The 10477-nt window shown below is 37.8% G+C and overlaps 1 protein-coding gene across 1 annotated transcript; it reads right to left on the minus strand.

Annotated features, from left to right (window-relative positions):
• Nucleotides 1-8673: 8673 nt before the first annotated feature.
• On the minus strand, nt 8674-9633 carry LOC127207471 (olfactory receptor 5T3-like). Its single transcript, XM_051166896.1, has one exon. The coding sequence runs from the start codon at nt 9631-9633 to the stop codon at nt 8674-8676; it is 960 nt and encodes a 319-aa protein (XP_051022853.1).
• Nucleotides 9634-10477: the final 844 nt, after the last annotated feature.

Genomic DNA, 10477 nt, shown 5'->3' on the forward strand with positions numbered 1-10477 from the left:
AAGTATGTGTTCCTCCATGTCCCGATTGTTCTCTGAGCTTAGAGCAAAATGGAGGACTCCCTTTCTCAGCAGGGCTTCCTCTGCTGTGCCTGACCTTATCTGAAGAGTGTCTCTAGGCATAGATGCTTGACCATATTTCGAATTTGACTCTGCACAGGAACTACATGACTGAACTCATGAGTCCCACCCACTCCTTTTTTTGCCCATAGGATAACTAGGTACTATGTTATGAACAATCAGTCCTTCCTGCCTATATCCCTTAAAAAACTTTTCTATACTCTACCCCTGAAACAATAAAATGAGCTGTATTTTTGAAGTTGACTCTCGAAGTCTTGTCTGTCATTCTCATAAGCTATCTGGACCCTATTCAGAGCTTCTACTCCCTTTGTTCTCCTGTGACAGTGAGCTGTAACCCCTGTGTTAAGATAGGACCACAGATAAGGGAGGTATAGGTAACTGGATTGGCCTTTAAAGCCTGATATAAAGCAAATTTTTGACCTCAGCAGCATGGGCAGTTGCTTAAAGGTGACGTTATTACTGACATTAAACACCCATAGGTAAGAGCTACCATATACAGGTGAAGATAGGAAGAAATAGACAAGATTAGCAAGTTTACATCAGGAAACAATAGGAAAAGAGTTAAGTAGTAAAGCATTGTTTTCACCTGGATTCTTGAATCCTGATTGGTATATTGTAAGGCAGTCCAGGACTGGAAGCGGTTTTTTTTTGCTTGTTTGTTTGTTTTTGTTTTTGTATTATTTCTAGGTGCATTCTTGATTTTCTAACCTGCTACTCTGGGTTATTGTAGTACCATGCCTTTGAAAATGCTGGTCGGCGACTGCCTAGACTCCACCCAGGTGAGCAGCATTGGTTTGGTGCACTTCATGGGCACGTGCTCTGTCCTTTCTAAAGACGTTCTTGAACTCCTCAGGAAGAGGGTTGTTGGTGAGAATAATGTAAATTTCATGGAAGATAAAGTTGTAAGATTGGGTAAAATATTGGAAAACTCTACTGAAGGCAGATAAATTACTGTTATTAGATGCTTCTTTTACATTTTAATTTTTATACGCCTTATTTTTTTTTTTATGATTTCTCATCATCTGTTACTCTTTTTCTCAGGACAAGAATTACCATACAAAAATTCAACCCAATCCAAGATATCCTGAAGACCTAATGTTGCCTCTTTGGTTAGCTTACACAATGTGGTCACCTTTATTCAAAGTGGTAGTGAAGTCACATGGCATCAACCCTCTCCAACCCTAGCACACGTGATTGCCTGCCATGTGGCTGCCTCCCTCCACTTCAGAAACAACATCTAACATGGCAGCTAATCACAGGCTGCTTATATCCCAAAACACTGTCATGTCACGTGGTTCCTTTAGGATTACTTATGAATAGATTTGTTTTAACCATCAAGCCTTGTGTTATGAGTTCTAAGTGAACCCCTAGAATTTACAGACTTTTAATGATCCCCGATATATTTATAAATCTTGAGGTACAGAAAGTTTACACAATAGTTTAAAAAATCTTAAGAATCACATCTTAACAAAAGTTTTAGAGCTAAGCTACAACCAAAAGAAATATGAAATGAGAACCAATACTCTCCATTAGGAATAGTCTATCATTCTGTCTTGGTTTGCTCTCATTCTTGGTCACATAACCAGGTGGCCAATCTGATACAGGACAGAAATTTTGTAAGAAATATTTAAACAAGCACACTAGGGCCTAGAGGATAGGGAGCCAAAACTCCATTCCAGAGCAAACTTTTCATTGAAGCGAAGAAGAATAAAACAAAAATTAACCTAAAAGATACATAAACCCCTGTAAAACTCAGTCTAAAGTCAAAGAAGGCTTAGAGATAGGAAAATAATTAAGCACTAGCTATAGAGGGTACTGCAGGAGAAAGCTCTGAGAGGAACCAGCCAGTGAGATGTGCGTGTGGGCATGCCTACTCCTTTGCTCTCTTCCCAACCTGCTCTGTTAAGCTCCTGGATCTTACATCTGCAACAAACTTACAAATTCATCAACAGTTAACTTAAAAAGACGGAACTTTCACACAGAAGCAGATAGTGTCCAGGCAAAAAACAAAGAGACCTTGCATAAAATACATGAGAAAGTTCGGATATAGGAATTCTCTTTCCATTTCCTGATTGCTCACAGTAGTTCTAAAAGCCCCAAGTAATGTTGTGAATGAGGGTGACAACCAAGGGTGTGTATTTGAATTGGTAAGGCACCAGCCAAGGACAATACAGGAGGTAAACTTTAAACCCCTTCCCAGATCTAGCCAATGGTCAGAATATTCTCCACAGTTGAGTGGAGAGTGTGATACGACTTTCTCACGTACTATGGTGCCTCACATTTGACCATGTCCCCTGGAGGGGGAGACCTGGTGGCACTCAGAGGAAGGACAGCAGGTAGCCAAGAAGAGACTTGATACCCTATGAGAATATATAGGGGGAGGTGATCCCCCTCAGGAACAGTCATAGGGGAGGGGAATAATGGAAAAAGGGGGGGGGGAGGAATGGAAGGATACAAGGGATGGGATAAACATTGAGATGTAACAAGAATAAATTAATAAAAAAAATTTTAAAAAAATGAAAAAACAAAAAAAAGAATATTCAGGCCATATTTTAATTGTAAAAGTGAATAAATTTGGGGCCCTTCAGGTCAGGTGCCAAGTGGAGAGGCTAGATGTTTTATAAGGGAGAATGAAGGTGTGGATGTCACCATTCCGATAGAAAGGGATGAGGAAGTCTGTAGTCAAGGGCATCCCCAAAACTCAGGAAGGACAAAAACAAGGACCAAGATGTTTAGTGGTTCATCACTAAAAGCCTGAAGAGACTCAGCACTGGGCACCAGGGCTTTCAAAGTAGGTCTGCAGCTTTGGGGAGGCAGCTTCAGAGCAGGGTTGGGGTAGGGGATTGGAAAAGGAAGACGAGAAGAGTAGAAAGTGGTTTCAGCAGGGGTTTCCAGTAGGTCCCAAGGAAGCTGCAGAATTGCAACTATGAGGGTGAGGTAGATGGGGTCAGTGAAGAAGGCCTTATGGATCTACGGCTTGGGATACCTCCACTACCAAGAATACCAGACAGGTTCTTGGAACTTAGTGGTCATTTCTTCAGACTCAGGAGGGTGCTTACAGTTAATGAAGGGACACTTAGCTTAATTACTGATGGAATTCATGCACTCAGGTAAGCCTGTTGTTGGCAAGTGAAGATGGTAATAGTATCCAAGTGTGGCTCAGACCCTGTGGGGGAAACACAGGTACCAGGAGTGCTTCTGTAAGTAATGATACCAATTTAAGGGCTTTTTGTTCGTTTGTTTTTTTCTTTTTTCTAGTACAAAGACATATTGGTATTTTTGGACTAAGGAACACCACAAAGTAACACCACACAACAAAAGCAACACAAGAGATTTAATGGTGAGATATCCACGGTGAAATCTGTCAGTGAACGAGAGAAATCAGGGCCCTTGATCAAGGGGATGGACGTTTATGGGATTCTTGGGGCAGGTGCACTGTGTTAGTGGAAAAGTACACTGCAGCTGGTTGGGTTTTCTTTTTGTTTTTGTTATTCTTGGCAGAATCACTGACAGGGGGAAGGGGCATTTCCAAGACTCAGGAGTGAAGAAGGTCAGGAGGAGAAAATATCCACTAGAGATGGGGGAGGTAGACAGGAGTCTCCAACAGCTGATTTGCTACAGACCTGGGGATCAGCCTCAGGACTGGATTCGGAGGAGCAGAAGGAGAGATGATTGCAGTTAACCTCCATCCTTCCCTTTCCAAGTTCTCCCTCCTTTCTTTCTTTCTTTCTTTTTTTAATTTGCATTTGTTTCCGTTTTTTGGGACAATCGTCAAGTGACTCCTCTGATGCATATCCCTCATGAACAAGGATCTTATTATAACCATTATGAACATAACAATTTTCCATTTGCATCTATGTTCTTTCATTTTTATATGCATTTATTCACTTAGCTAAGTTTCCTCTCATGCATTCTAAATGACATTTCACCAGTTATACAATCTACTTAATGGACTTTAGAGTAATGCCTGGGTCATATTGCTTTTATGTAAATATGCCCTTGGTGAGATGATTTATAATATAAACTTAACACTTTATAAGTCTAATTTAGAAATGTAAAATAGCTAATGATTTATTTAGATAGTTAATATTCTTCAAATCCCTTGTTTTTTATATTCAATTGCTTTTTCTTGACATTATGTTTTCAATGTTCATGTTCTTTTTTATATTACTGAAACATACATTTAGTTTTAACTAACATTTTAAAGTTGAAATACAGAATGTTTGCTTTTATAATTACTTTTTCATATATATAAAATGTAATTATACTTTGCCTGTATTTGTTTTCCTCTTCCACTGTCATTCCTACTTAAGTATCCCTAGAACATATAAAAATGTGTATATATTTACATATATACATAAATATACATATATATGTATGTGTTTGAATACTTAGATATACATTATTCCCTTTATTGATTATTTGTCAACAGCAAAAGCCAGACAATCTATCCACCTGCCTTAATAGCCAGCCACAAATTATAATGAACCTTGACTAGTACAAATCATATTACTGAAAATGGAAGTATGACAGAGTACTAAGCACAAATTTTTGTAGCTGGTTTGAGGTTTTTGGAAGCAATTATCTTAACACAGCAAATCGTAATTCATTAAAGTGAGTACTAATAGTTTGTGGTAAGGTGTGGGAATGCAAACACTTACACTTACATAATCAAACACTGGTCAGTAGATCTATAGTGGACAATAGTTTAAAAATACTGGTTAATTTGTATATAACCAGAGTGGAGCAGCAGGAAAAGCTCACTGACGACATCTGGGGCATGTGCTACATAAAATCATGTATGCTGTAAGGTGATCCCCAGATCATCAATTAGTTCATGAACTCACAGGGAAAAAAAGATGGTGAGAAACATCTTCAGATCATATCTTTGAGTGGCAGACACAAGATAAAAATGGAGTCATCCTTTCATATACTTTTTTTTGTTTTGTTTTGTTTTGTTTGTTTGTTTGTTTTTGTTTTTGTTTTTGTTTTTTGAGGTTGACATCCATCCTTTATTGTTCTGCTTTTTGTTTTTGTTTTTGTTTGAGGTCTTTTTTTTTTTTTTTAATTTATTCTTGTTACATCTCAATGTTTATCCCATCCCTTGTATCCTCCCATTCCTCCACCCACCCCATTTTCCCATTATTCCCCTCCCCTATGACTGTTCCTGAGGGGGATTACGTCCCCCTATATATTCTCATAGGGTATCAAGTCTCTTCTTGGCTACTTGCTGTCCTTCCTCTGAGTGCCACCAGGTCTCCCCCTCCAGGGGACATGGTCAAATGTGAGGCACCAGAGTACATGAGAAAGTCGTATCACACTCTCCACTCAACTGTGGGGAATATTCTGACCATTGGCTAGATCTGGGAAGGGGTTTTTAAAGTTTACCTCCTGTATTGTCCTTGGCTGGTGCCTTAGTTTGAGCGGGACCCCTGGGCCCAAATCTGCCTATCATATTGTTCTACTTGTAGATTTCTAGGACCCTCTGGATCCTTTTATTTTGCTGTTCTCCCATGCGTCTCTCATTTAGAGTCCCAATAGGATGCCTTCCCCTCTGTCCCAGTTTCCTGGTAAGTGAAGGCTTTTGTGGGACATGCCCCTTGGGCTAGTATGCAGATATAAGTGAGTATATACCATTTGATTCTTTCTGCTTCTGGGTTAACTCACTCATTATGATCATTCTAGCTCAATCCATTTATCCACAAATTTCGGGAATTCCTTGTTTTAATAGCTGAGTAGTATTCCATAGTGTATATGTACCACAGTTTCTTTATCTACTCTTCTACTGAGGGACACTTAGGCTGTTTCCATGTTCTGGCTATTATGAATAAGGCTGCTATGAACATGGTTGAGCAAATTTTCTTGTTGTGTGCTGGAGCATCTAAATGGGACCTCATGAGGCTGAGAAGCTTCTGTAAGGCAGGAGACACTGTCAAGAGAACAAAGCGACAGCCTACAGACTGGGAAAAAATCTTCACCAACCCTACATCTGACAAAGGTCTAATATCCAAAATATATAAAGAACTCAAGAAATTAAACACCACCAAACCGAATAACCCAATTGAGAAATGGGGCTTGGAACTAAACAGAGAATTCTCAACAGAGGAGTATCAAATGGCTGAGAAACACTTAAAGAAATGCTCAACCTCCTTAGTCATCAGGGAAATGCAAATCAAAACAACTCTGAGATTCCATCTTACACCCATCAGAATGGCTAAGATCAAAAATTCAAGCGACACCACATGCTGGCGAGGATGTGGGGAGAGAGGAACACTCCTTCATTGCTGGTGGGAATGCAAACTAGTACAGCCACTTTGGAAATCTATCTGGTGCTATCTCAGAAAACTGGGAATAGGGCTTCCTCAAGACCCAGCTATTCCACTCCTTGGAATATACCCAGAAGATGCTCCAGCACACAACAAGAACATTTGCTCATATACTTTTAAATGACATTTGGGGATAAAATATGACCATAGAGATTAAAAAGAAACATGTAATAAAATACGGATTGAACTTGGGATTTTGATTTATTTTGAGTGTTTTTATAAATAAAATATTCATACTCAGTTTAAAAAATCATAAAGAAAGAATATATCCATATCCATTGAAGTTGATGAACTCTACTGCATGGAACTGCTGAAATGTATTGTGATGGAAAATTTCCCTGTGACATGAGCTGGCAGTCAATGAGACTGATTTACAATAATTTTTAAATTTCAATCTACTTCTAGGCTCATGCTCCAATGACTTCTAAAAGTATAAGTTATCTAAGTGTGCTTGACATCTAAACATGAACGGTGTCCATTTTCTTATTTGAACAGGTGAAAAAATAAGTTCACTCATGTTATTAGGTATAATATAAGAAGAGGAGCAGTGGTCAACCACACAGGAAGCTGATGTCCTATTCCCTTCAGAACATGCAATCTGTTAGAAGAAAGACTCCTAAGTAGGGAATGAATATATGGAAACGACACAAAATATAGCTATATAAAAGTAACAGTTTCTTAGAGAGGAGCAGCTTCCCTTTCAGCCCAGGGGAAAGTGACATGGTGGTAACTAACAGCTTTCTAATTGGAGTTAATACCCACTCAACAAGAGGTGAACCACAGCTCACACTGGAATCAAGGTTAACTACTCAGTGCTAATGAAGTTACAGCTACTGCAGGAGAAGCTTCTCATTGCAACCGATAGAGACCACCACCAAAAACAACACCTAATAAAAATAGGGAATTGTGGAGTCCTAATGGGTGCAACTATGAAACATTCCCAAATCCAAGGGTCTCATAGCATTACCGAAGTGAACTGAGACAGATCGCAAGCCAGAAAATTGTGTTTATAGCAATGGTGGAAGAAAAGAACTGACCGCATCCTGGTCTGTCCTCTGACTTCCACCTGTGAACATGCAAGCACACACTCACAATGAACAAATGTGACCAATGATTTTAAAGATAAGACTTTGTTTAGTTATAATGTTGTAGTAACATAATTCTGTTTATTTCAAAGTATAAAATAAGCCTAGGGGTAAAAGAGGGAAGTGTGGAAAACTGTACTAGCTATTCAAGTAGACAAATATTAGAATAAAACTAAAATAAGTAGAAATATCAATAAATTGGTGGCTGTAACAGTATAGTATTTTTTTTTCATTCTCTGTCTTTTTTTTTTAACATGGACACACTTTATCTGGAATGACAATATATGGTCATGTATCATAGACACAGAGATAATAAAAACAAAGCTTCTAACTGAGAAAGGATCTAGTTCATAGATGTTCTTGGTATTAGTCTATGGTTTCAGCTCTCAGGGAAACCTATATTCATACATGGGCATAAACTATACATACATACATTCATATGCATATGTATGTATACATATATACAGACTCATATATATACATATATACATATGTGTAAGTGAACTTATGTGTGTATCTACACTTATTTATATGTAAACAAATGTTTCTTTTCTAGTTTAAAATTTCACGTGTTCTTCCAAACTTTAGAGGTACTAGTAATGAGAATCATCACACATATTATCACTGTGGTGAAGTAGGGACAGAATGGGTCAAATCAATTAGTGTGTTTGTTGAGGAAAGAATTTCTTAGCAGAAAAAAATAGATGCAAAGATAAACAGAGAAACACACACGCAAAAACATCATGTTCAGAGTTTGGGTGGCTGTTACTCTGTTAGAACTTTTCTGTGAGAAAATATCCTTTGAGAGTTCTTCCGTAAGGATTCTAGAATGGGGACTAGGTTACATAGCGCACACTAACAGTTTATCAAGAGTTACATGAGAATCACTTCAGCTCCTACGTACACAGCCTCTACCTAGGAGAAGCAAAAGTCACTCATAAAATTGTGACCAAAACCAATATTGACATACAAATATTTATTATAAGCTTCATCAACCCAATTGCTATATAAGAGAAAGAATTAATTATTGATCTAAGATGATTAATGATTTTAAAATAATTTCTAATATATAAGAAACAATAATTTAATAATAGCATGTTTGTAATTTGCAACCATGTACATGTTATATAAATTTGGATTCACAACTTAACTTCATTTTGTTACATTTTAAATGTGTCCATTAATTATGAACCAAATTTTCTCCACAATTTCTTCATTGCCTCTCTTACATCTTTGTTCCTCAGACTGTAGATGATGGGATTCAGCATAGGTATCACAATGGTGTAAAATATTGACACTACCATGTCATGGTTTGAAGCGTAGCTGGAACTTGGCCTCATGTAACTGAAGAGGATTGTGCCGTGGTAAATAGACACTCCAGTGAGGTGAGAGCCACATGTAGAAAACACCTTCCTCCTACCCTCAGCAGAGTGCATGTTGAGAATGGCAAAGAGGATGAATCCATAGGAGACCAGAACAATCAGGATGGTGACCATCTCAATCAACCCTACCAAATACAGGAGCAGGAGCTCATTTGTGTGGATGTCAGAACAAGAAAGAGCAAGCAACGGAGGGATGTCACAGAAGACATGCCTGATTTCATTTGACCCACAGAAGGACAGGCTGAAAGTAGCCGCTGTGTGTATAGCACCATGCACAATTCCACCAGCATAGGAAGTGACGATGAGTGGCACATAGACTCTGGGTGACATGGTCAGTGCATATAGAAGTGGGCTGTAGATAGCTACATAGCGGTCATATGCCATTGCTGCCAACAGAAAGCATTCTGCGGTCCCTAAACTAACAAAGAGAAGCATTTGTGTGGCACATCCAAGGAATGAGATGGACTTATTTTCTTCCACAAAGTCGACCAACATTTTGGGGGTAACAACTGTAGAGTAGCAGGCATCCAAGAAAGACAGAACACTAAGGAAATAGTACATGGGGTTGTGTAGCCGAGAATCCACAATGACCAAAACAACCAGTCCAAAGTTTCCTATCAGAGTGAAAAGATAGATAGCAAGAAACAGTAAAAATAGGAAGACCTGCAGTTCCAAGTCGTCTGTGAAACCCAAGAGTATAAACATGGTGGCTTCAGTCACATTCTCTGCAGGAGTGCTGCGGATATCCAGACGTGAAGCCATCCTTTAAGGCTTGGTTTCACTTATTTACTACACATGAAAAGTCCCTTTTAAAAGCTGTCTCATTATGTCTATGTTTGGGTCTTAGGGCATAGTGACATCCTTGGTAATAATGAGGTAGGCACTGGCAAGTAATTTGATGAAAAAGACAGATTTCACTATATGAGGTTAAAAAAAAAAAGATAATTACATTTACGCATTAGATAGATTTATAATGACAAAACTCCATCAGTAAAGTAGTTTTATTGTTTAAATAAATTTCTATCACTGTTCAAATTAAGCATTTTCCATTTTTCTGTTATACTGCATTTTCTTTCTTGAAAAATATTGTATGTATGTATGTATGTATGTATGTATCTATGTTCAATACATCTAAGTGAAAGAGAATTGCATCTTGCTTTCATCTCCTGTCCTCTCATTCCTTTTCGTTATCTTACTGCTAAATTTCTTTCATGTCCTTGTATACACACTCTCAACTTGATAGCCTATTTTATTATTGTTCTCACAAATATAAATATGCATACACACATTTTTTATAGTAATATTAATAAATTAGCCTACAAAGTCAACTCACTAATTATACAAATATGCAAAATATACATTCATACTTAGAGAAATACACTTAAAATATTTCCGTTAGGTCTCTTTTCTCCCTTCTCATTATCTCTCAAGACTGTTAATGAAATTTATCCAGATATGTCTACTGAAGAGGGCAGGGACCAAAAAGAAATACTCAAATAAATGTAGACATAGTAAAATAATATATATGCAAATAGCATTTCAAAATAGTAATAGTTTATTTATAAGCTTATAAAAATGAATGTTAATTTATATGCACATATATTGT

This window comes from Acomys russatus, chromosome 24, assembly GCF_903995435.1.
Source record: "Acomys russatus chromosome 24, mAcoRus1.1, whole genome shotgun sequence".
In the NCBI taxonomy this organism is placed as follows: domain Eukaryota; kingdom Metazoa; phylum Chordata; class Mammalia; order Rodentia; family Muridae; genus Acomys; species Acomys russatus.

Excerpts from the sequence above, each read along its gene's own strand:
- LOC127207471 (XM_051166896.1), bottom strand. The coding sequence starts at position 9,633 with ATGGCTTCACGTCTGGATATCCGCAGCACTCCTGCAGAGAATGTGACT.